The 25,771-nt window shown below is 36.6% G+C and overlaps 1 protein-coding gene and 1 pseudogene across 4 annotated transcripts in view; one reads left to right on the top strand and one right to left on the bottom strand.

Annotated features, from left to right (window-relative positions):
- RABGAP1 (RAB GTPase activating protein 1) overlaps positions 1-25,771 on the bottom strand; it is a 174,271-nt gene that overhangs the window by 72,003 nt on the left and 76,497 nt on the right. For all 4 annotated transcript variants that reach the window (XM_012458174.3, XM_064378169.1, XM_012458173.3 and 1 more), the window contains 3 exons: positions 24,267-24,441; positions 18,847-18,940; positions 14,029-14,179 (listed from right to left, as the gene is read on the bottom strand). In XM_012458174.3, coding sequence (XP_012313597.1) covers positions 14,029-14,179; positions 18,847-18,940; positions 24,267-24,441 — 420 coding nt within the window. The remainder of the gene's footprint in view (positions 1-14,028; positions 14,180-18,846; positions 18,941-24,266; positions 24,442-25,771) is intronic.
- LOC135274752 (small ribosomal subunit protein eS25-like) lies at positions 3,613-3,986 on the top strand (annotated as a pseudogene).

Genomic DNA, 25,771 nt, shown 5'->3' on the forward strand with positions numbered 1-25,771 from the left:
TCGTCTGTCTGGAATCCCCCTTTTAGTAGATAAGCAGAATTCAGGCTGCTAGCAAGGAGAAGGGGTAGTAACAGAACAGGGTGTCAGTGTCAGTAATTAGACTGAAACACACTGCTAGAGAGGTACTTCCTATTTTCTTATGGCATTTTCCCAAAGAACAAAGAGCAATATTAGAGAAAGGAAGCATGTTTACTTCCTTTAAGTGTATGGCGTATGGCAACTGAGAAACATAATTCAGCTGTACAAGAAGTTCTAGCTAGAAGGCTATTCATTAATTTTGTCTCTCATGATTCACTGAATATTGGCCAAGAAACTTTAAAATCACTTTTCAAGAGAAAAATAAAGTATCTCCTATTCTGAATACTACAGAAATAGCACAGAGAAATTACATTGTTCCTGTATTTGACACTAACCTATAGTTTTGAGATGCTGTTTCTTGCTTCGAATTTGCTGAGCAGTATACAAGAATATAAACAAAAGACAGAAAAGTAAATGTACCTTCTTCTACTCAGGCATGGATATTACAGGAAGTTTCATGGCACAAATAAGCCTTTGTATCTTAGAATATACAATCTTGTTTCTGCCTACTTAAAACAATGCAAATTGAGATTAGATTGTGGTTTTCCTGGTAATGTCATAAATGTTGACAATTTTCAGCTAACAGAGTGCTATGAAAATGTGTAATTTTAGTATCTTTTCCTCCAGGGATCTCTGAACTTTCAATTAATCCTTCTAAATAAAGTTCCACACATCCAGCAGGTAAAAGACAATAAACAGATGTTGGTGTTTGAAAGCATTCCAAAAGGTATGCACCTGAGCAAAAACATGTGATCCAACTTTCATTTTTATTCATTTTATACACGTTTTCTTATTACAGATAAATGGGCACCCATAATCAGAATGCAATGAATTACATTTTAAATCCGAAGCAGCAGCAGCTGTCTGGCCAGTCCCAGATGCAGCCATAATGCCAAAATAAAAAACCTACTTAAGCATAAGCGTGATAGTAATATTTGACAGGCCTTATTGGGAAATAGAGCAAAGTGTGGCACAGTAAAAAGACCAAACAGCATCGAAGGAACACTGATCAGGTTCAAATTCTTGCTCTAATATTACTTATCCTCTCATAAGCCTCTGTTTCATCATTTGTAAAATGGGAACAACACTCCTTACCTCACAGGGTTGTTGAGACATAAAGTACATACAAAAGGCTTACCAACACCTAGCACAGAGAGGGTATATAACTTTACTCACTTTCTGCTCCTACAACTAAATTAGCCTGCCTGAAGAACCAGTGTTTTCCTGACAATCGTGTTGAAATGCTTAAGGCTGGGCTCCTCTGAATCCTGAAGTGCCCACTCTTACTGTACAGTTTTAAGTCATACAACAGCTATCTGAATACAGTTCTGTCACACATTACTCAAGTACACTGAGGCTCTGCATATCAAAGCACTGAAGGTACCTGGAAAGAAGGAATGATGATACCGCATCAATTATTCCCTAAACACAAATTTTAATTTCTCTGCCTAGGTCTCCAGCCCTTTCACTCCTCAGCTTCCTTTTCCATCTACAATTTGCCTACTAGTCACACATCTTCCACCTGGATGTCCTGTAGAGATTTCAACCACAGCATGTCCAAAATAAAAAACCTTTTTCCTACCAAATAAGCCTCTGTAATTTTCCAATTTTTCCAGGCATTCCAGTATGAAACTTAGGAATCATCTACTCTCTCCCTCAAAGCACTGTTCTTAGTCCACCAAGTCCTGAAAATATATTTCCACAACAGTTCTCAAATGTGTTTCCTCCTTTCAGTTTTTAATACTTACCTTACAACATGATTATCACCTCAATTTAGAGTTTTGTTCTTTTTTCTAATTTTTTCATTTCTGCCTAGTTAAATATCCAATATGCACACATTATTATTGTACTCCACTGTTCAAGAGTCTATGACTCCATTATTGCCTTTCTACCCTGATCTCAATTATTTTACTTTCCCCCAAATACCTTGCCCTCCAGCCAAATCAGATTACTCCTTATTCTGTACACTTGCCATAGACTTTATTTTTAAACCGTATTCACTGAGCACTTAATACTGAATAAAGGAGTGATTTTTGAGAGTTACTACTGTATTTCAATAAACAGAAAAAGAATCAACCAAAGTAAAAAGTCTAGGCTTTTCTACTACTACTTGTGAATTTGGGCATGTAACTTATTCTCTCTGTGGTTTCTCATGTATAAAACAAGACAGTTATGCTGATAAAAACAGACAATACAATGGCTGAAAATTTGAAAGAATTAAAAATTTATAAAATTGCAATAAAACTACAAGCTGTTACATTACTGTCATTAGTACAGTAATAATTTTCAACTTTGTTTCTATTTCAGTGAAATCACTCTAGGAGCTACAATCAAAACATTCATTTAAGAAACTTTAAAAAAAAAAAAGCCTAATAGCCACATTTAACTGAATCAATGAAGAATTAAATGTTTTGTTTTGGATTAAGGAAAAACACTTTCTTCAAAAGAGACAAATTATTAATGACTTGGGGAGGCTCTATAAATCTGTATCCTTAAGAAAAATCTGTATGTACATTTCTTCTTTAAAATAACAGTTTAATTCTAGCGTTCTATACCACTGTAGAAAGACTACAGTTAATATCATATAGCTTCAAATAGCTAGAAGGAGGTTACTGAATGTTCCTAACATAGAGAAATGATAAATGTTAGAGATGGTGGGTATGTATACAATTACCATGATCTAATCACTATATACTATATGTATCAAAACATCATATGCCTCATAAATATGTACATTATAAGCTGATTAAAAATACAATAAAAAATAAAATAATGCAGTCTCATGATCTATTCTCTATTATGAAGGCAGAGTAACTTTCTGTATACATATATGACTAAAAGGAACTACATTAAAAATCAACACTATCATTGGATGGTGGGATAACAGTCATTAAAAAATCTTTCTTCTTTATAGCTTTCTATATTGTCTGAATTTTCCAATTTCTATGTACTCATAGCCATATTGACTTAGCAAGAAAGAATGATGCTGGGTTGAAGTTGTCTACTTAATGGGGCTCTGTTCCACTTGTTCTTATGCCATCAGAGCAACATTCCTCCAGACAGTCTTTGGTACTCAATCTAACTCAAAATGGAATCCCATAACACCAGTTAAAACCTCTTACAGAACAAGAATATAATTAGGAACTTATCGATACTTAATCATTTCATTGCTAGTTAAATATTTTCTGACCTGCGAACGTTGCAACTTCTATTATGGTTCAACGTAATAAAATTAAAACAACTTTAAAAGCAAAATAATTAAAATAACAAAAATGACAGAATTAAAAAGAAACGCAGAACAAGAAATGAAATGTAACAAAAAAGGGAAAAGACTTGTTCAAATTATATTTCTTTTTCTCCCAACCTATTTGGAGATTTAACTACTTGTAGATGAGAAATTATCTCAGTTCTTCAAATTCTTAAGTTTCACCTGTGGACATTATCTATCACTTATTATTTGGTAAAAAATAGCTTTACTTTTTGTCCGACATCTTAGCAAGGCTGCAGTGTTCGCCACTGCTCTCAGAGCTTCACATGCCATCCAAGGACTACAAGGAGAAGAAAGAGACTGGAAAGTCAGCCAGGAAAGACAAAGACCCAGTGAACAAATCAGGGGACAAGGCCAGAACGAAGTGGTCCAAAGGCAAAGTTCGAGACAAGCTCAGTAACTTAGCTTGTTTGACAAAGCTACCTATGACAAACTCTGTAAGGAAGTTCCCAACTATTAACTTATAACCTCAGCTGTGGTGTCTGAGAGACTGAAGATTCGAGACTCCCTGGCCAGGGCAGCCCCTAAGGAGCTCCTTAGTAAAGGACTTATCAAACTGATCTCAAAGCACAGAGCTCAAGTAATCTATACCAGAAATACCAAGGATGGAGATGCTCCAGCTGCTGGTGAAGATGCATGAACAAGTCCAAGCAACTGTACATTTGGAAAAATAACACTTTATTAAATGAAAAAAATAAGCTTCAAATATTGATTAACATATCATTTTAGTGCAGCTGATATGGGTTTATTTATATAACTGTCATTCCAAAAATGATTTGAGATACTTTAACTCTTTTATTCCTCCCTCTCCCTCATCTCCCACATTCAGTCACCATGTGAGTGCCAAGAATTCTACCTCTGAAATCCTCTTAAACAGCATCTTTTCCCTCATCCCTTTGCCACTACCCCAAACCAGGTCAAAATTATCTCTTGCCTGAATTATTAACAGGTCTCGCTGCAATTATTCTTACTCCACTCTAACCCAAGTAACAGAGTGATCTTTCTAAGCCTAATGATAATACAGATAATAAGAAAAAAAATAAAAAATAAAAAGAATAAGTTATTTACACTTAGTATGGACTATGAATTTTACTAAGTATTTCACACATTATCTAAGTTAATTTGAACAACTCTACCAATAAAACACTATTATTATTCCATTTATTCCACTTTATAGATAAGGTAACTAAAGCCTATGAATGTTAAGTTGCCCAATTTCAATGGCTATAATACAGTAGAACTAGAATTTGAATTAAGACAATCTGTCTTTAGATGGGACACTCAAAACCACTTTGCATACTGCTTTATACACCTGAATATATAACCTGCCTGGTTAAAATGCTTCATTGCCTTCTTTTGCCCAAAAGTTTAAATATGCCTTCTGAAGTTTTCAAAGATCTGTTCCCTACCTACCACCTCTCTGGTCTTATCTCCATTCACACTCTATGAAACTGCCAAGCTTTTTCTCACCCTTGAGCACACGCTGTTCCCCTGACTTTTAAGACCACATGTACTGTGCACAACCCTATCCCACCATAACTATCCAACACCTGGATAATTTCTGAACAAGAGACCTTTTAGAACACTTAGATGAGAAATCCTTCATGTCATATGCAGTGTGGCAGTATGTATTCTTTCTTCTACAACTCCCATGTAATTTTAGTATTGTTTATAGTTACCTGCCTATTTCCTCTATTAGAGTGCAGACTTCCTGAAACCAGTGAACAAGTTTATTTTATTCATGGGCATGTCCATGAGGCCTAGCACAGGGCTGGCACAGGGCAGGCATTCAAAAGGTACTTTTTATTGAATAAACAATGAATGCTCAATAAAACAAAAGGCAATTCTGCTTTTAGGTTGAAAGATCCTTTTTTTTTTTTTTTTTGAGATAGAGTTTCACTCTTGTTACCCAGGCTGGAGTGCAATGGCACAATCTCGGCTCACCACCACCTCAGTCTCCCAGGTTCAAGCGATTCTCCTGCCTCAGCCTCCTGAGAAGCTGGGATTACATGCACCACCACGCCTGGATTATTTTTTATTTTATTTTTTTGAGACGGAGTCTTGCTCTGTGCCAAGCTGGAGTGCAGTGGCAAGATCTCTGCTCATGCAACCTCTATTCTCCTGCCTCAGCCTCCCAAGTAGCTGGGACTACAGGCGCCCACCACCACGCCCAGCTAATTTTTTGTATTTTAGTAGAAACAGAGTTACACAACGTTGGCCAGGATGGTCTCGATCTCTTGACCTAGTGATCCGCCCACCTCAGCCTCCCAAAGTGCTGGGATTAGAGGCATGAGCCACCGCGCCCGGTAGAAAGATCTTTCAAGTAAAACCTCAGTATGGTAACTATTTAACTCACCTATAATTATTAAGTTGAGGCATATGAAATTACCTACTTGTGGGTGAAAAACTGTCAAATAGGGCTGGGTGTGGTGGCTCATGTCTGTAATCCCAGCACTTTGGGAGGCAGAGGCAGACGGATCATGAAGTCAAGAGATCGAGACCATCCTGGCCAATACGGTGAAACTCCGTCTTTACTAAAACTACAAAAATTAGCTGGGTGTGGTGGTGCATGCCTTTAGTCCAGCTACTTGGGAGACTGAGGCAGGAGAATCACTTGAACCCGGGAGGCGGAGGTTGCAGTGAGCCAAGATCGTGCCATTGCACTCTAGCCTGGGTAACAAGAGCGAAACTCCAACCCAAAAAAAAAAAATAGCAATTTTAACATGGACAAACCAAATACGTTCCCAGTCTTATAATTCAGGAAACGTTTAGAACTCCCTAGACAAGTATAACTTACATTAAACTCATATGAAGGAAAATAACTTAACAGAGATAAGATATAGGGCCTAAAATTACATTCACAAATAATAATTTAAAGAAACCTACTGCAGCAATTGCTGTATGACAGCAGATAATACAGTTCTAACATCCCCTAACCATTATTTTCATTTAGAACAAGATAGCAAGAGCGCTCAGTTGTGAAAAAATGAAATTATGGCCTATTTTAGAGGGCAGGACTCAAACACATTGTCTGATTTTCCAGAATGTCAAAACCTTAAGGGAAGATCAACAAATTACCTCAGTTACCTCAGTTCAGAGAAGAGAAATGAAGTGGCAGAATTGAAACTAGTACCCAGGCTTCGTCCTCCATGGCCAACATTCTTATGCTAAATTGATCTCCTTTTATTGTTTGGTATCCACAAGCAGATTCTTATGATTAAATATTATTCAATTCTTACCTATTACAAACCTACCAGGGAGAAATTGTTAATTAAAAATCAAAACAGACCAGGCGTGGTGGTTCACGCCTGTAATCTCAGCTTTGGGAGGCCGAGGCAGGCAGATCACGAGGTCAGGAGTTTAAGACCGGCCTGGCAAACACAGTGAAACCCCATTTCTACTAAAAATACAAAAAATTAGCCAGGTGCGGTGGCGCATGCCTGTAGTCTCAGCTACCTGGGAGGCTGAGGCAAGAGAATCACATGAACCCAGGAGGTGGAGGTTGCAGTGAGCCCCACTGCCTGGGTAACAGTGTGAAACTCGGTCTCAGGAAAAAAAAAAAAAAAAAAAAAAAAACCTGCTTACTAATAACATTAACATTATAATTGAACAAGTTACTTTTTCCAGACTAGCAAAATGTGGCTGGGCCTCCATGAATTCTGAACAATTACAAAGGTAATACTAGTTACATGAGCTTGCTACTAGCTTGCTTCTGGATAAAAGCTTGCAATTCATGGCAAAAGATTCTCATCGCTGAAGTTGAAAATCACTGTAGAAAATGACGCAAAGAAGTTTAAGAAAAGATAAGCAAGGCCAATTAAATGAAAGAAAAACATCAGAATAGGTTGCTATTTCATTATTTTCTCATTATTAAAATAATGTACTGAAGGAGCCATTTGCTGTAAATTTTTGCTACTAAGCACTGAATTAAAAGGAGCAAAGTCACCAACACAAAAGGTAAAAAATAACCTTCAGAAAGAAGGGACAGAAGAGGATTCTGGAAGCTGGAAACAAGAAAGTGTCTTCTTTTCTCCTTCATTTTCAACTCCAAATTATTTGATTCACAAGATCCAAATAGCTGTAAGAATCACAGGCAACTGGAGGTGAGAGAAGCCGTAAGAGTCCCTGTGGATGACTTATTAAGCTTTCTTCTCTCTGAGTCCAACAAGTTCTACCTAGAGGGTTGAGGAGCCCTTGATCAAACATCAGAAAACAAAGACTAGAGGGGTCCTTGGCCCAAACAAGCTTATTTCATGAAGCCAAGGATAGTAGTTAAATATAAGAAGTCTATCATATGTTTATCAAGATAGAGTATATACTTACTCCATTAACAAATTAAAGAAAATTAGTAATAGTACTGAAAACCCTATTGACAAAATTCAGTACACATTCCTAATAAAAAATCCAACCCAGAGATAGAAGGAAACCACTTAAATGAAACACCATCTATCCATCTATCTATCTATCTATCTATCTATCTATCTATCTATCTATCTATCTAGAGATGGTGTCTCACTTTGTCACCCAGGCTGGAGTGCAGTGGCACGATCTCAGCTCACTGCAACCTCCACCTCCTGGGTTCAAGCAATTCTCCTGCCTCAGCCTCCCAAGTAGCTGGGACTACAGGGATGTGTCACTACGCCCAGCTAATTTTTTTGTATTTTTAGTAGAGACGGGGTTTCACCGTGTTAGCCAGGATGGTCTCAATCTCCTGACCTCATGAACCGCCCGCCTCGGCCTTCCAAAGTGTTGGGATTACAGGCATGATCCACCATGCCTAGCCTATTTATTTATTTATTGAGACAGTGTCTCACTCTGTCGCCCAAGCTGGAGTGCAATGGTGCTGTCTTGGCTCACTGCAACCCCTGCCTCCCAGGTTCAAGCAATTCTCCTGCCTCAGTCTCCCAAGGAGCTGGGATTACAGGTGCCCACCACTACACCAGGCTAATACTTGTATTTTTAGTAGAGATGGGGTTTTACCATGTTGCCCAGGCTGGTCACAAACTCCTGACCTCAGGTGATCCACCGGCCTTGGCCTCCAAATGTGCTGGGATTACTGGCGTGAGCCACTGTACCCAGCCAAACACAAATTGTTCACAAAAACAAAAAAAGAACATGTTTCCAAAAGATAGTAAACTAAAACTATCTTAATTAAAATCAGGAATTAGAGGGGGGTGCTAGTTATCACCATCATCATTTAACACTGTCTTACTGCTTCAAAAAAAACAAAGAAAATTTAGTAGCCTGCATAAACATTATAAAATAGATGAAACTATTTATATGAAACATTATATATTTATGAAACATTATAAAATAGATGAAACTGCTGATATTATTACATACCTGAAAATCTGAAAAGATGACAATACAAAGTTAGGAAAATTAATCAAAATATTAAAAGGCAAATAGAAAAAAATTAAAAATCACTGTCTTTTCTCTATTGTAGCAATTAGCACCTACAAATGTAAAGTGAGAAAAACTATTCCATTTGCTGTAGTGCAAACACTCTATAGGTTAATTCTTAGGAATCAATTTAACAACAAAGGTACAAAATCCATATGAAGGCAATTCAGAATTCTTAAAGATGAAAAAAAAAAGACCTGAACAAATAAAAAGACATACTGTATTCTCATGTGTTGAACTTATACCCACAACTGGTATGTAAATTAAATGCAATTCAAATAAGAATCTCCACATAACCTTAGAGGGGGGTGGTGGTGGTGGTAGTGAGATTGGATAAAAGATTTTAAGGTTTTCATGGCAGATTAAATTTGCAGAATAGTCAAGTAAGGTATGAAATAGGAAACAAAAAGACTTGCTTTCACAGATATCAGAAATAATGCAAAGTCATTTAATCAAAACAGTATGGGGACAGGAATATGCAAACAGATAATACAAGGAACAATCTAGAAATCAATCCCAGCATATATGAGCATTTATAATATGACAAAGATGGCAGTTCTACTGAGTAGGAAAATAGGAGTAGCACAACTGGTTATCCATCTGGGAAGAAAGCAAAATCAGAGTGCTATCTTATGCCACGTACAAAAATAAATTCCAGATGGATTAAGGACATAAAAATTAACACATAGAATAAAAATCTTGCAAGAAAATGTTAGAAACCACATTTACAACATGTAGAGACAGAAGAGGGCTTAACCAAGACATAATTTTCTACATACAAATTAAAAATGTCTTGTATGGCACAAAACCATAAATAAAATCATTAAAAAACATATTTATAATGCATATGCAAAGAATTAGTAGATATATATGGAAAGTGTTTAGAAACGGTTATCTTAAAAAGATTTCATAGATAAATGTACAAAGAACATTAAGAGGTGATTTATAGAAGAGCAAATCATTCAAATTTACTGGTAGCCAGAGAACTGCAAACTAAAGATATGCTGGGCTGGGCACGGTGGCTCACGCCTGTAATCCCAACACTTTGGGAGGCTGAGGTGGGCGGATCACGATGTCAGGAGTTAGAGACCAACCTGACCAACATGGTGAAACTTCGTCTCTACTAAATACAAAAATTAGCCAGGCGCAGTGGCATGCGCTTGTAATCCCAGCTACTCAGGAGGCTGAGCCAGAAGAATCACTTGAACCCAGGAGGCTGAGGTTGCAGTGAGCCAACATTGCACCACTGTACTCCAGCCTGGATGACAGAGCAAGACTCCATCTCCAAAAAAAAAAAACAATGCTGATCACTTACATCCTTACATCCACTGATAGTAAAAATTAAATATAATAATAACTAATACTGGTTGGGATACAGGACAGCAGGTACTTTGCTGGTACAACTACATGCAACTAAATTGCTGGTGGAACTTTGAACTGTCACATCCTACTGCACTGCCATAATATCTGACACATAATTAGTGCTCAAAAAGGTAGCTATTACTATTGTTCTATTATTTCCCTTTTGGATCCCTACTAAAATTTTAAAAACTAAAAAGTTTTCACTTTAAAAAGCAAAACAGGGAGAAGAAAGAGTGTCTCCAAGCTAACTACATTGCTTATTGAAATAAGAAACACCTTTAAAAGCATACTATGTATTTTATGTTACTGAAAGGTCATTTGTCCTTGGGTTAAACAAGCATATGGAAAAATTCCTACAAGACAGGCTTGACAATTAATGCAAAATGATGACAAAGACATTAATCAGTTGTTTGCCAAGTTAACTTTTCTGATCTTCACTCCTGATCTAAACCAAGTCACTCTTTCCTGCTCTAGTCTCTGAAGAAGCAAAAAAAAGAAAAAAGAAAAAAAAAATCTCTAAAATAATATTATATGTAAAATTTCAGAACACAAAGCATATAGCTGGCAAAGAAGCCATGTTCAGAATAAATAAATACCTTCTAGAAATTAGTAGTGTGTATATATACATAAATATTATCTATAAATATGTATAATATGTACAAATCCTGCCTTGTGCAAGAGATAGCAGTTTTATTCATAATAGCTAAAACCGGGAAAAAAATCAAACATTCGCAATAGCAGAATATATTTTTAAAGTATGGTTTATTCATATAATGTAATACTCTAAATAATTTTTAAAAAAGAACAAAAAAGCTACTGATATACACTCAAAATAGATGAGCAAAAGAAGTGACACACAAACGAGTACATGCTGTGTGACTGTATAATTGCATTAAACTGATTTCAAGGCTGGGCGTGTAGGCTCACTCCTGTAATCCGAATACTTTGGGAGGCTGTGGAAGGTGGATCACCTGAGGTCAGGAGTTCAAGAGCAGTCTGGCCAACACGGTGATATCCTGTCTCTACTAAAAATACAAAAATTAGGTGGGTTTGGTGGTGTGCGTCTGTAATCCCAGCTATTTGGGAGGCTGACGCAGGAGAATCGCTTGAACCCAGGAGGCGGAGGTGCAGTGAGCTGAGATCACAACATTGCACTCCAGCCTGGGTGACAGAGCAAGACTCTGTCTCCAGAAAAGAAAAATTCAAGAACAATCAAAAGTAACCTAAGGAGAGAAAAGTCAGAATAGTGATTACTCAGGGGTGTAGTAAGAGTAGTTATGACTAGAAGGGTACATGAATAACTTTTAGGGGTTATGGATATGTTCTTGCTCTTGGTAGTGATCACTGCAGTGTATTTACATGTAAAATGTCATGGAGCTACACACTTTAAAAAAAAGTAGTTTAAATGCAAACTTTGAAAGCTCAACTAGTAGAGTGGAGGACTGTAAAAAATACCTTACTCCCCCCAAAACATTTCAGAGTAAGTTAAAAAATGTCAATTACCCTTCCCATACAATAATAACTCCTAATTATAGGAAGACAGAAAAGAAAAGCAAAACCAACTCGTACTAGCTATCACTGTCATTATTTTTTAATTCACAAATATTATGGTGGTTAAATAATTTGTATTTTCTGATCATCTAGCAGCAATTTAAATTAAAACATCCATTAAAAAAAATGTGGAGGCCCAGGCACAGTGGCTCACACTTGTAATCCCAGCACTTTGGGAGGCTGAGGCAAGCAGATCACGAGGTCAGGAGTTCAAGACCAGCCTGGACAACACAGTGAAACCCTGTCTCTACTAAAAATACAAAAATTAGCTGGGCGTGGTGGTGGGCACCTGTAATCCCAGCTACTCGGGAGGCTGAGGCAGGAGAATCACTTGAACCAGGGAGGTAGAGCTTGTAATGAGCCCAGATCGCACCACTGTATGCTAGCCTGGGCAACAGAGCTAGGCTCCAGCTCAAAAAAATATACATATCTTTTGGAAGTTTAATATGAAATATAAAGTACACATCACCAGTTTATACAAATCAAGCAAATGTTTCATATTTTGTTAATAGTCTTTCTTTTAGATATCATATAACTACCAGTTTCCATTTCTATCAATAGACGTCACCATTTTCATAGAACCAGAAAAACAGAATCCATTTAGTCATAGACATTTCATGTATTTTAAATAGTCTTACCAAAAATATTTAGTTTAAAGCAATAAACTCCTAAGAAGTCATTTTTGACCAAACATTTCAAAGGACTTCAACAAAACTAAATAGTGTTACAAATCCAAAATATGATTTGCCAACAAAAGGAAATAATCACCTAAGTGTACCTCTGCTAGCTATACATGTTATATAACCTCATTCTTCAATGGCTCCATTCCTAGTATGAATACAATGCTCTACCCACCTTTCTACGCCTGGAATTCATCTCAAATGTTATATTCCTTATAAAGACTCCCGTTCTCCCAAGCAGAATTAATCACTCTTTTTGATGGCTCCCACTGTGCTTTTTTCAGATACATTCTATCATAAGACAGCTATTTGCTTTTGTGTTTAACCTCCCAGCTCCAACACTGTGGTTCTAATAGTTATTCAACAATAAATGCTAGTTAAACAATTATACCAACTTAATGGAAGGAATCAGAATACTTATTGAAACAACAAAAAAATATCTGTCTGGAAATAAGATTATGAGGAAGAACATTAATATTCTGAGGACATAAAAGTCATTTTCTGGTGAAGAAAGGTCCTATCTCATGTTTGAATGCTGTTCTTCCAGGCCAGGTGAGGTGGCTCGCACCTGTAATTACAGCACTTTGGGAGGGTGAGGCAATCAGATTACTTGAGGCCAGGAGTTTGAGACCAGCCTTGCCAAAATGGAGAAACTCCCTCTCTACTAAAAATACAAAAATTAGCCAAGTGTGGTGGCACACACCTGTAATCTCAGCTTCTTGGGAGGCTGAGGCACAACAACTGCTTAAAGCCAGGATGCAGAGGTTGCAATGAGTCTAGATCATGCCACTGCACTCCAGCCTGGGCGACAGAGCAAGATTCTGTCTTTAAAAAAAAAGAGCTGTTCTTCCCCATAAGGTGTTTTGTTTTTTAAATAACAGCTTTCTAAAGAGATATTAGGCATACTTTATGAGGTTTTAACTTTTTTTTAAGACAAAGTTTTACCTTCTGTCACACTGAAATATCTCCCATATTCTTGAAGATTCTGAGGAATCCATTCACAACCCAAGTTTAGGATTTGCACACTATTGGAGAAACTGCTTCCTAAAGATGAACACTTGAGAAATTTGAGAAAACTAAAACTAAAACTGAAAACATGAACACAAAGGATGAAAATTACTTTACATCCTAGTGTGCTTGTACAAGAAATCGTTTTTCTTGCTTTGCTTGCAAAACCTCGAGGAATGCACGAACTTCAGAGGGGGAACACCATAAAAATCAGGATTTTTTTTCAATTTAGAGGAATGAGCTAAAAAGAGAATATAATTCTATAATAAGGTTATAGAATTATTTTCTCCCAATTGCAGAAACTGAAACTAAGCCTTCCCTACCAAAAACACATTTCTGTCAAGTGTGAAAAGTATTAAAATAATCAAAAGAAAATGTTTACACATCACATAGCAAAGTGGTTTGACTAAGAATGTAAATTATAGTAAAAAAAAAAAAAATCTAAATATACAATGGGCTAGAAGATACCTTTGTCCTCTGAGGTGAAATCAATCAAGGAGAAAAAACTATAACTTCTCCTTTGTGCAGCAGAAAAAAACATCTTAGAGCCAGAAGTATTAACAGTTCTATTCTTAAAGGAATCATAAAAAAATTCTTGTAAGTCAAGTAACCACAACGATTTTTTCATCACAAATATCTAAAAGAATTAATGCTGAAGCTGAATTATCACCCCCTTACCTTTGTGATGAGAATGCGGTATTTTTCTACCAGGTGGTCATTGTTATGACAGCCAGCTAGCAACTGCCAGACTTCTCCTCGAAGAGCTTCAGGAACACCGTTTCTTACTAAGGATGACAACTGCTTCGGTCTCACATTCAAGTTGAGGTGCCTAAAAATAAACCCATAAACCATAAATCATAAAAGGAAGATTCTCTAAAGAGTGTTACTTTTATCAAAGTCTATCTAAATGGCTTACAAATACGTGACAAGGAAACATGGCAATAAAGAAAAAAAAGTGCTGCTGAATTAGATGGGGCCAAGATAACCATGAGACTGTGTAGAAGAAAATAAAAATCCACATAGATTCTGTAAACTGCTTCTTAAATATCTTTAAATTATTTCTCTACTAAAAAAAAAAACAGAGCAAAACTGGAAATCATAGATGATGCTCTATGTCTAGGGTTTATGTAAAAAAGATGGCTGGGCGCAGTGGCTCACATCTGTAATCCCAACACTTTGGGAGGCCAAGGTGGGCGTTATCACCTGAGGTCAGGAGTTCAAGATCAGTCTGGACAACATGGTGAAACCCTGTCTCTACTAAAAATACAAAAAGTTAGCCAGTCATGGTGGCACATGCCTGTAATCTCAGCTACTTGAGAGACTGAGGCAGGAGAATTGCTTGAACCAGGAGGTGGAGGTTGCAGTGAGCCGAGATCACACCACTGCACTCCAGCCTGGGTGACAGAGCAAGACTCAATCTCAAAAAAAAAAGAAAAAGAAGACCAACAGTGGACACGTAATAAGACAAGAATCTGGTTCTACATCAAAACTGACATGTGGTCAGCAGGGCACGGTAACTTATGTAGTTCCACTGCTTTGAGAGGCCAAGGTGGGAAGATTTCTTGAACCTGGGAGATCAGGATCAGCCTGGGTAATATAGGAATACCCCGTCTCTACAGAAAATAAAATAAAAATTAGTGGGCATGATAGCTGTAAGTCCTAGCTACTTGAGAGGCTAAGGTAAGAAGATTGCGTGAGCCCAGGAGTTCAAAGCTGCAGTGATAGATCGCACCACTGCACTCCAGCCTGGGTGACAGACACTTTGTCTAGAAAAAAAAATGATAAGAATATTGTATACTTAGATATTCTAAGTTAAAATATCTCAAGTATGTTTCCAACAGTTTTTATGATGCCTTCCTTCAAATAAGTTTTCTGAATGTTTACAGTGGCTAATAACATTTCCACTGAACTACTTTATCACTACAAGTTACCAAAATCTTTCGACTACATTTATGTCACCTATAAAATGGGGAAAACAAAACTAGCCTTGAAATGGTGGTATACATGTACAAAGTGTTTCTGTATACCGTATCTTATATATGCAGAACCACCACCAGAGGTAGATGATAGTATCTCTAGTTTTAAAGATGGAGAAAAAATTTCAGGGTGGTCAATTAAATGACTGAGGTAGTCCTCAAACTCTTAAGACTAATGAATGTTCTACCTGTTACATAGCAGCTGGTTTGTGACTTGAGAGCCACCATTACTGAGTCAATAAAGCAGGATCCTGACATAAAAAAGATTCCGTGATCATCAGATGTAAGCAGAAGTTACTGATACAAAATAACCACTATCAAATTCTAAAAAGGCCTGTGATTTTTCTCAAAACGTTCAAAGAATCCTATGAGAGTTCTGCACAGTACGTTTAAAAGTGTTTTGTTCTGTGACATTGGTACTTTAATGCAAATGCTATAGACAATGCAATATAGTTTTGTTCTTGTTTAGATAAAAACATTATATAAAAGTTGAAGAGTTATAAGCAGAGAAAACAGACACAGTTCTGTTGCTAATTCAATCCCTAGTATGCTATGGTCTGTGGGCCAAACTGGGCCCACCACCTGTTTCTGTTAATAAACTTTTATTGAAATAAATCCATGCTTATTTGTCAGTATTGTGTACGATAGCTCCTGCACCACAATAGTAGAACTGAGTAGTTGTGACAGACTATTAACCTGCAAAGCCTAAAATATTTATTATTTGGCTCTTTACAGAGAAAGTTTGCTAATCTTACTAGCTTAATTTACATTGATAAAATTACTTTCAGAATAATTTCATCTCATTGATAATACTAACTTTATCCAACTTAACATCCTATTTTATGCTGACATTAGTTCTCTTATCCACTAAGAGCCACACTAAAATCAATGTGGAGAACTAGAGCTCAAAGATACTATTAATACTACCACTAAAATCTAATGTAGAGTCAAATAAACCAGCTTTGGGATCAGACTTGACTGTGTTAAAAATTCTGGCTGTGATATTTACTAACTAGAATATCTTAACCTATGAACCAGTCTCATCTATGAAAAAGATACTACATTATAAGGTTGTTACAGGTGAAATAGAGCACATAACAGCACAGTGCTTAAAATATGGCAAATTCATTAGTTTTCTGTTACTCCAACTACAATCATGGCATCTATTATTTTTAATCTATAATAATTACAAATGGTAAGGTTATAGACTTCTATTTTCTAAATGAAGAAACAGACTCAGAAGAGTTAAGTGACTTGTCTAAGACCACACGGCTTAAAAGTAGGAGAGGCAGAATTTTAAACCAGGCCTACCAGGCTTTAAAATTCCATTAAAATGCTGCTTATCCACAAAACATATATCTATAGAACACATACAATAATAAGAAAAAATAATGATGTAATGAACTGAAGAAGAAATACTATGTTATTATATCTGAAGACATGACTAAAACAAGTAAAAATAGTAGAGACATATGGAAACTCAATAAATACATTTGAGGGAATGGAAAGACATGTTAATTAAATGAATAACAAAGCTTGATAGCAAAACAAATTCCAAGCTGTTGTATAAGATGCTAAGGGCTTCATGTAATAAAATCTAACTAGAGTCTTAATGCTATATCTACATGATTTTATATTATTATGTAACCATGTCAAAATTCAATTACATTTCTGTTTTAGAGCAGAAACCTTTTATACAGATAAAATTCCTGCCAGCAGCAGCCAAAACACTCCAAATTCACTGAACTGAAAATGTAATTGTGACAAGACCACCAGAAGTTTTGTCTCCTGATGTAAAGAAATATCAAAAATATAAGAGAACCCTGGGGGTTTTTGCAGAGTTCATTTATTAAAACAACTTATGTAAAGAAAAACCATGCTTGAGCTTGCTTTTTTCTCCTGTACACATTTGACATTTTCCAATGTGGAGAGTGTTTTGTCAAAAGTGTAAAGCACTGTGAGAGTAACATAAAAGCAGATAATGCCGATTTGTAGTCCTATCCCTTAAGGGCATGACATAATGCTTTAAAATTCTGAGACACAACTTTACTCTAACAATGCAGTGAAATACTTCAACAGTTAAAGTTTTCAAGAAAAGTCAAACCTGAAGGCAACAGGTCCACAGGGAGTTTATATGACAACCCTAATAACCAGAATGTCAGAAATAGAGAAGTGCTCAGATGACTTCTAAGCTCACCTTTTTTCAGCATATACTGGCATCCTACTCAAGGAGGAAAGGACACTGTATAAATGTCTCACCAAGCTGACTTACCAGAATATCTGTGGCTATGTTAATAAATATCTGAAGAAAATGTATTTTTTTTTGAGACAGAGTCTCACTCTGTTGCCCAGGCTGGAGTGCAGTGGTACAATCTTGCCTCATTGCAACCTCCGCCTCCCAGGTCCAAGAGATTCTCCTGCCTCAGCCTCCTGAGTAGCTGGGATTATAGGCGTGCACCACCATGCCCAGCTAATTTTTGTATTTTCAGTAGAGACAGGGTTTCACCATGTTAGTCAGGCTGGTCTTGAACTCCTGACCTCAGGTGATTCACCCACCTTAGCCTCCCAAAGCGCTGGAATTACAGGCGTGAGAAGGAATGTATTCTTTTTGCTTGTTTGGTGTTTCTTCTTTTTCTTTTTTTTTTTTTTTTTTGAGGAAGGGTCTCAAGTCTGCCACCCGGACTGGAGTACAGTGCATAATCATGGCTCACTGCAGCCTTGAACTCCTAGGGGCAAGTGATCCTCCTGCCTCAGCCTCCAGAGTAGCTGGAATCACAGGTGCACACCTCCATACCCGGTTAATTTTTCATTTTTTGCAGAGATGGGGTCTCACCAAGTTCCCCAGACTAGTCTTGAACTCCTCGGCTCAAGCAATGATCCCGCCTTGACCTCCCAAAAGGCTGCGATTATAGGGGTGAACCACCACACCCAGCCTAAAGTCAATGTATTCTTTTTAGACAGCCTATAGGATAGTGCTTCTTAACACTGTTGTCAAACCATTTCTTGAGCTGATGAGAAATTCCTAAATTTTTCAAGTGTTAGTAGGAATTTTTAAGGGTTAGTAACTGATAGAGCAGGTAATATATACCATGCTTAGGTCACTTTGCTCTGTCATTCTTAGTACTTACCACAGATAAGGGAAAAATCCTACCTGGGATCTCTACAACGGCTCTATGCATTGTGTGAACATCCTCTAAACTGACTGTTGTGTATTATCTCAACCACTCAGTGGTTCCTAACCTCTTCAATATAAAAGATACTTTTCTTATTTATTCTATGAATTCCATGTTTGGATAAATATTTTCTTCAGCAATGAGAACTTATTAGGTTCCTGATATTCTGAAAATTTATTTCAACTCTCTACTACTACTAATATAAATCTCTAAAATAGATCACAGAATGCAAACCTCATATTTAGGTTTCTATTATTGGTTCCAAAATTGAATATTATAGTTAGGCAAGATTCTCCACCCATAAAATAAGAACTGTAGATAAAAAGAACTATTCTATCATAACTTACCATTTTGACAACAGTTCTCCCCATGTTTCCAGAATTTTTTCTGCACATTCTTTGGATACATCACCAGATCCACTCAAGAGAGGTTCATCATTATCTATAATAAACAAAACATACAAAAATGGTAACAGAGGTGGCTATGCTAGCCAGAAGAACATTATAATGTTAAGAGTCAATTTTGAAAGACTTTACTGGGAGCATAAAGTTATAATTTCTCTCTTTTAGTATTTATGGATAATTACAAAGAAAATAAAAATGGTTCTAGGTAAAATGCTGTAACCTCTTTAATTCTCTTTTCTTTTCCACATAGGTCCACATTATGTCAATTCCAAAAAAAAAAAAGGGAGCCATTTAATTATAAAACTAAAGGATTCAAAATATGGTATTTTCTCTCATTTTTCAAAGCAAAGAGCTTTATGCATAAAAATATGTCTTATTTAAAACCGTTAAAAAATTTCAAATCACTTAAGTGTCCAACAGTGGGAGTAGACAATGGTTGAAGAAATTATATGTACATAATGTAACTGCAGGTTGATATTTACATTTACATGATGATGATATGGTTTGGCTCTGTGTCCCCACCCAAATCTCATCTTGAATTGTAGTTCTCATAATCCCACACGTAATGGTAGGGACCCAATGGGAGGTAACTGAATCATGGGGGTGGTCCCCCCATGCTGTTGTCATAACAGTAAGAGAGTTCTCATGAGATCTGACAGTTTTATAGGCATCTGGCATTTCCCCTGCTGGCACTCATTCTTCTTCCTGCTGCCATGTGAAGAAGGACGTGTTTGCTTCCCCTTCTGCCACGACTGTAAGTTTCCTGAGGCCTCCCCAGCCCTGCAGAACTGTGAATTGATTAAGTGTCTTTTCTTTATAAATTTTGCAATGAGCCAAGATTGTGCCACTGCACTCCAGTCTGGGCAACAGAGCGAGACTCCATCTCAAAAAAAAAACAAAAAACGAAATAAACCACTTTTCATAATAAATTACTCAGCCTCGGGTATGTCTTTGTTAGCAGTATGAGAATGGACTAATATAAATGATATGGAAAAATACAGTATAAAATAAAAAATATAAAGAGCTTAATCTTCATTATGATCTAATCTATGTTAAAAAACAGAAAAGACTGGTATAAAGTATACCAAACACTAACAATTATTCCTTCTGAGTGATGGAGTTATGATTGGTATTTTTTTCTGCTCTTTTATATTTTTATGACTTTCTAAATTTTCTAAAATGGCAAATATTAATTTATTTAAAAAGCAAAAACGAACTTTAAAAGACCAAAATGAATCATTTCTAACTTAATTCAATTAAGAAAAGTAAATTCAAGTCAGAAGTGAGAGATTGTAAGATATGAAGACAATGAAAAAAGTGACACTGATCAAGGCATGAGAGGAACTGAAAAGCATAATGAAAGCAGAGAATAAACATGGACTAAGATACCTACTTAATCCTCTTGTTGGACGCTTGGGGAGTTTTTAACTTTTTGCTACAAACAGAATCAGGATGAATATATCTCATTGCTTTCATCAGGTATATGCCCAGAAATGCACTTTCTCAGTTTAAGAAAAATGCATACTTTTAAGAATACTGAAAATTTCTGAAAACTGACTTCCAAATGTTCTACCGATTTACAATTCCACTAACTGGGTTACAACAGTACTTGTTTCCATTTGTCTTCACCAGTGCTCTTTCTAGAGTGGTTTGTTTTTATTTTTTGGTTTAACTTGCCTAAACAAAATTTGGATTTTTACATCTCTAATGACTACATGTTGAATCTGCATCCTAAATAGAGACAGCAATTATCTGAAAAGTACTAATTTTAAAAACTCAGAAATCTGTGATACTTCTTATTGAACTTCTTTGTATTATAATGCTTGGACATTATCATCAGTTTTGCTGGTGAGACACAGAAGATGAAAAACCAAATATGAGAAATCTTCTGTATATGGATGAATAAGGTAAAGAAGAGAAAGGTTAGGCCAGGCACAGTGGCTCATGCCTGTAATCCCAGCACTTTGAGAGGCCAAGGCGGGCAGACCATCTGAGGTCAGGAGTTTGAGACCACCCTGGCCAACATGGTAAAACCCCACCTCTAGTAAAAATACAAAGATTAGCCAGGCGTGTTGGTGGGCGCCTGTAATCCCAGCAACTTGAGTGGCTGAAGCAAGAGAATCACTTGAACCCAGGCGGCGGAGGTTGCAGTGAGACAAGTTCACCCCACTGCATTCCAGCCTGGGCGACAGAGCAAGACTCCATCTCAAAAAAACAAGGCTCAAGAGCACTAAGGTAAATGTCCCCAACCTCACTACCTTGCCAGACTGGCCCTGCTTTCTAATCTCTCAAGTAATTTTCTATTCACTGAAACACCAATATATTAAATACAACTCTTTGGGGAAAGGTGGCTATGAAAAATGTACTAAAATCTGCTGGGTGTGGTGGCTCATGCCTGTAATTCTAACACTCTGGGAGGCCAAGCCAGGCAGATCACAAGGTCAGGAGCTGAAAACCAGCCTGGCCAACATGGCAAAACCCCATCTCCACTGAAAACAAAAATCAGCCAGACATGGTAGCGCACGCCTGTAGTCTCAACTACTCAGGAGGCTGAGGCAGGAGAACTGCTTGAACCCAGTAGGTAAAGATTGTAGTGAGCTAAGATCGTGCCACTGCACTCCAGCCTGGGTGACAGAGTGAGACTCTGTCTCAAAAAAATAAAAAAGAAAAATGTACTAAAATTTGGAAGGGATGATCATTTCTTCAAATATATTAGGAAGACTTTATCTTACAAAATTCTCTCTCATGTTTTGGATACTTTCAATAAATTTGGGTAGCACTAATTTAAAATCTATGTTAAGAACCCATCTGCCTAAGGTAGGGGTAGGATCCAGGCATCTTAGTTTCAGAATGATGCTTCTAAACATCATTCTGGCTGGTTTTCTGCCAAATGTCTTATGGGTAAGAAGCTTCTCTGGAGAAATGTAATCATTTATTTCCTCAAAGCAAACAGATCAAAGCAGGACTGGTTTCCCTGGTTGGTACATTTGGTTAGGGAGAATTAAAAGATAGCATGGCTACATAGTTTTCTTTAGTCCCAGTTCTCCTCTGTTATTAACTCTTCACTATAAAAATGGATCCTAGAGGGTTCCCCATACTGCCAATATTTATTGAGCACCTACTACATACCAGATATTGTGGTATACACTAGGGAAACAACACAAGGCAAAAGCAGACATGCTCCTTTCTTTCACAGACCTTATGTTCTAGTCTTCAATGATTTCCCCATGGAGTACACACTGCCATTAGTCCTTATCTCTCCCTAGTTAAGAACTATCAGTAGTGGCCTTCTGAACCCCCTAAAAATTAAAAAAAAAAAAAAAAAAGTATGTCCGCTATAAAATAAAACTTGCTGTCAGTCCTGATGGACCTTTAGTTGGGTCCAGATTTCTTTACAACCAGCAAATATTCCTAAAAATCTATGGTATGAAGATTTGAGCATTCTCTGGTTTCATAATAGTGTCTTTCTCAAATTTTTTTTGTTTTGTTTTAATTGCTGAGTGTTAAGAGAGGAGAGTTATGTAAACTTTTACTCACTCTGTCATCTTAACCAGGGTTGACCTAGAAGAGAAACTACAAATCTCAAGAGTGACAGTTATACAACAGACAACTTCAAACAGTGGAAACAATCCACCTTTCTGAGATAGAACATATGACTTAAATTGGCTCTGCAGGGAGACTCTGAACTGCATCTCTGACATCAAAAACAATACATGTGCTTTTTCTGTACTTCAAAAATGCTTTATGTGAACTAAATGCAAGAGATGATGATAGACTACAGCTATGACTATGGACTCATAGACCTACATCCAAATCCTGACTCTGCCAATTTCTAGCTGTGTAACCTTGGGCAAATTCACCTTCCTGAGATTCCGTTTCTTTTTTCTGAGACAGAGGTTTGCTCTTGTTGCCCAGGCTGGAGTGCAATGGCGCAATCTTGGCTCACTGCAACATTCACCTCCTGGGTAACAATCAATTCTCCTGCCTCAGCCTCTCAAGTAGCTGGGATTACAGGCATGCGCCACCATGCCCAGCTAGTTTTTTGTATTTAGTAGAGATAGTGTTTCACCATGTTAGCCAGGCTGGTCTCAAACTCCTGACCTCAAGTGATCCTCCTGCTTCAGCCTCCCAAAGTGCTGGGATTACAGGCATGAGCCACCACCGCACCCAGCCAGATTCCATTTCTTTATGTGCAAAATGAGGATAGTAATACATCCTATTTTTCAGGATTATCCTGAACATTATATAAATAAAGCGCCTGCTTACTACATATTAAGCACTTAGTAACTGGTGGCCATTAGTATTACTAATAAATGATACTAAGTTGATTAATCATAAGGGCAATGGGAGTTATAGCAAACAGTAGGTATTGGAAACTCAGTGCTCACTCTAAACATGAAGAAAGTCAGTGCTTACTCTAAACTTTAAGAAAGTACATACAATCATGGATACATATTTCATTTAACCAAATCAATCACTCTTGCCATCCCCATGCCTTTGTTAATGCAATTTCTTAACTAGAAATTCCAAATAACTCCAATGCCTACTAGATTCTCCTTGCACTTAAAAGTCCCAACTCAAAAACGACTCTTTATGATGCCCCACAACATTCCCCACAACGAAAACCAAATTCTCCTGTATGAATTTCCAGAACATTTCCTGTGAGCTTCATATATAGATACATGGCTCCCATAACCTTATATTGTAACAAGCTTTTCTTCCATTAAATTTGAAGCCCTGGTACTAAGTTAGAAATTAGAAAATGACTCTCGAACATTCATGTTTCCTGTGCCCCCTTTCCTTCATGCCGCATTAAAAGGTAATACATCTTTTAATAGAGAATGACAAATTAATTCAATAGATTTAGCCAGGAAAAAAAAAAAAACAGAAACAAAGAACCAGTGGATTCTTAATTATCAGTGTGAAACAAAATAATATATAAAGATTTATATTTATAAATGTATTTGGTGAAAGGGTCATGTGTGAAAGCCACATTTTGGCAAAGTGAATTCGTTTCTGCAAAATGAATCTGTTGAGAGAGGAATATTTCTTTAGGTGTAAGCTTTCTCAAATTTGTTCAAAAAAAAAAAAAAAAAGTACTAATACACCAAGCTAGCACTAAATTGTTTAAAAAGAGTTAATTATAAATCTCATTTTTCCAACTGGGCTACAAGTATCTTAAAGAAAGCTCAATGTTAATCATTTTTAAATCTCCCACAGCTACTTACATATAGTAGACTCTAATAAGGAATTCATTAAATGAATTATAAATGCCATATCACATTATCAATCCCCAATACAATTTTAATAGTTTGCATGGTTCTCCACCCCCAAGTAAAAATTAAGTTATCTATACAGTTTACCTTCCTCTTCATCATCTTCTGGAGGAGAAGGTATCACTGAACTCTGCGATCCAGACTGTGGAAGGCGAACTGAAGGACTAGCTGTAGTTTTCCTCCTCTCTCTTTCTGATTCACTTTCCAAGCATACAACTTCATATAACGTGTCAGTATTACTCTTTCTCTCCTTTTGCTTTATCTTGAGGATGAAAAAATATTATTTATTAAGCAGTAAAATTAATTATGTTTTAAATTAAGCACTACCTCTGATTTCATACAGGATGTGAGAATAAATTATGTTTCTTTGAATATCTACATTAAATGTAACTTTTTAAAATAGAAAAGTATATGTTTAGATCTTAAAATCCTTGGGAAAATAGGGCATTTACTGAGCAGTACTCTAGTTTTGCAATTTGTCTTCAAACCATATTGTCAAATATCCAACTACCAATGTTTAGCCAGTGTCAACTAAAAAGCTAACAGTTCTGTATCTTCCAAAATTAGTTAAGGTATCCTTTAAGGTTTCCTATATAAAACTATATGGAAAGGGGTTTTAAATTATTCTAAAACATAAACTTTAAGAAAATTCTCTTACTTTTAATATTTCAGTGTTTTATCCCCACTCCTTTTGCTTATAACAATGTAGATAACTTTTCCTTAAACTGAAAGCTACAACCTGGAGTTGGGGTGGGACAATGGGGAGGTAAATGGCAGGGAGTACATCAACAGTAACCACAAAAATTCTGATTACTCCAATTGATTTGTATTTTGGTTTTACTTTGAGGCAAAAATATAATTTAAACTGACCTAAGTTAAAACTTTAAAACCCGGAATATAAAACTTTACACTACAATACATATTGTAAGTAAGTACATTAACATTCCACATTACAGCCAGTGTAAGGAGAAGAAAAAAGCAGCATGAAATACAGGGAAAAACGAAAAGGGAGAGCTATAGAAAAAGGTACAGAGAAAACTAGAAAGGTGGCTATACCATAAAGAAATATATACATACCGAAGTAAAAACACAGAAAGGGAAATGGGGGAATAAGATGTTCATTAGTTATGGAAATATCAGACAGAACAGATTTTTATCATTGCAATGTACATTTGGGTTTTTAAGAAAAATTACACCTATCATGGAGGTAAGGCCAAGATAGTGGCAACAAGTTCTTTCAAGTTCTTTCAATCGGAGGCACTGTTTAATAAAGAAGTTGATAAACTTTTCTGTAAAGGGCCAAATATATGAGCCAGCTGTCTCTGTTGCAACTACTGAATTCTGTCCTTACCATGCAAAAGCAACCACAGACAATTAAGTGAGTGAATCTGGCTGTGTTCCAACAGAACTTTATTTAGGTCAGGGCAGGTTTGACCTACAGGCTTCAGTTTGCCAACTTTGGTTTAATATGTCCACCCAGGGATTACTTAATTTTCTAGATGAATATGCCATTTTGACTTAGCTAGTTACTATTAATTAAGGACTCAGACTCCTAAGTTACATGTTAACCTATAGATTTGTATACAGGAGAT

The sequence above is a fragment of the Aotus nancymaae genome, unplaced genomic scaffold (genome assembly GCF_030222135.1).
Source record: "Aotus nancymaae isolate 86718 unplaced genomic scaffold, 86718_ANA_hifiasm-v0.15.2.pri h1tg000003l, whole genome shotgun sequence".
NCBI lineage: Eukaryota > Metazoa > Chordata > Mammalia > Primates > Aotidae > Aotus > Aotus nancymaae.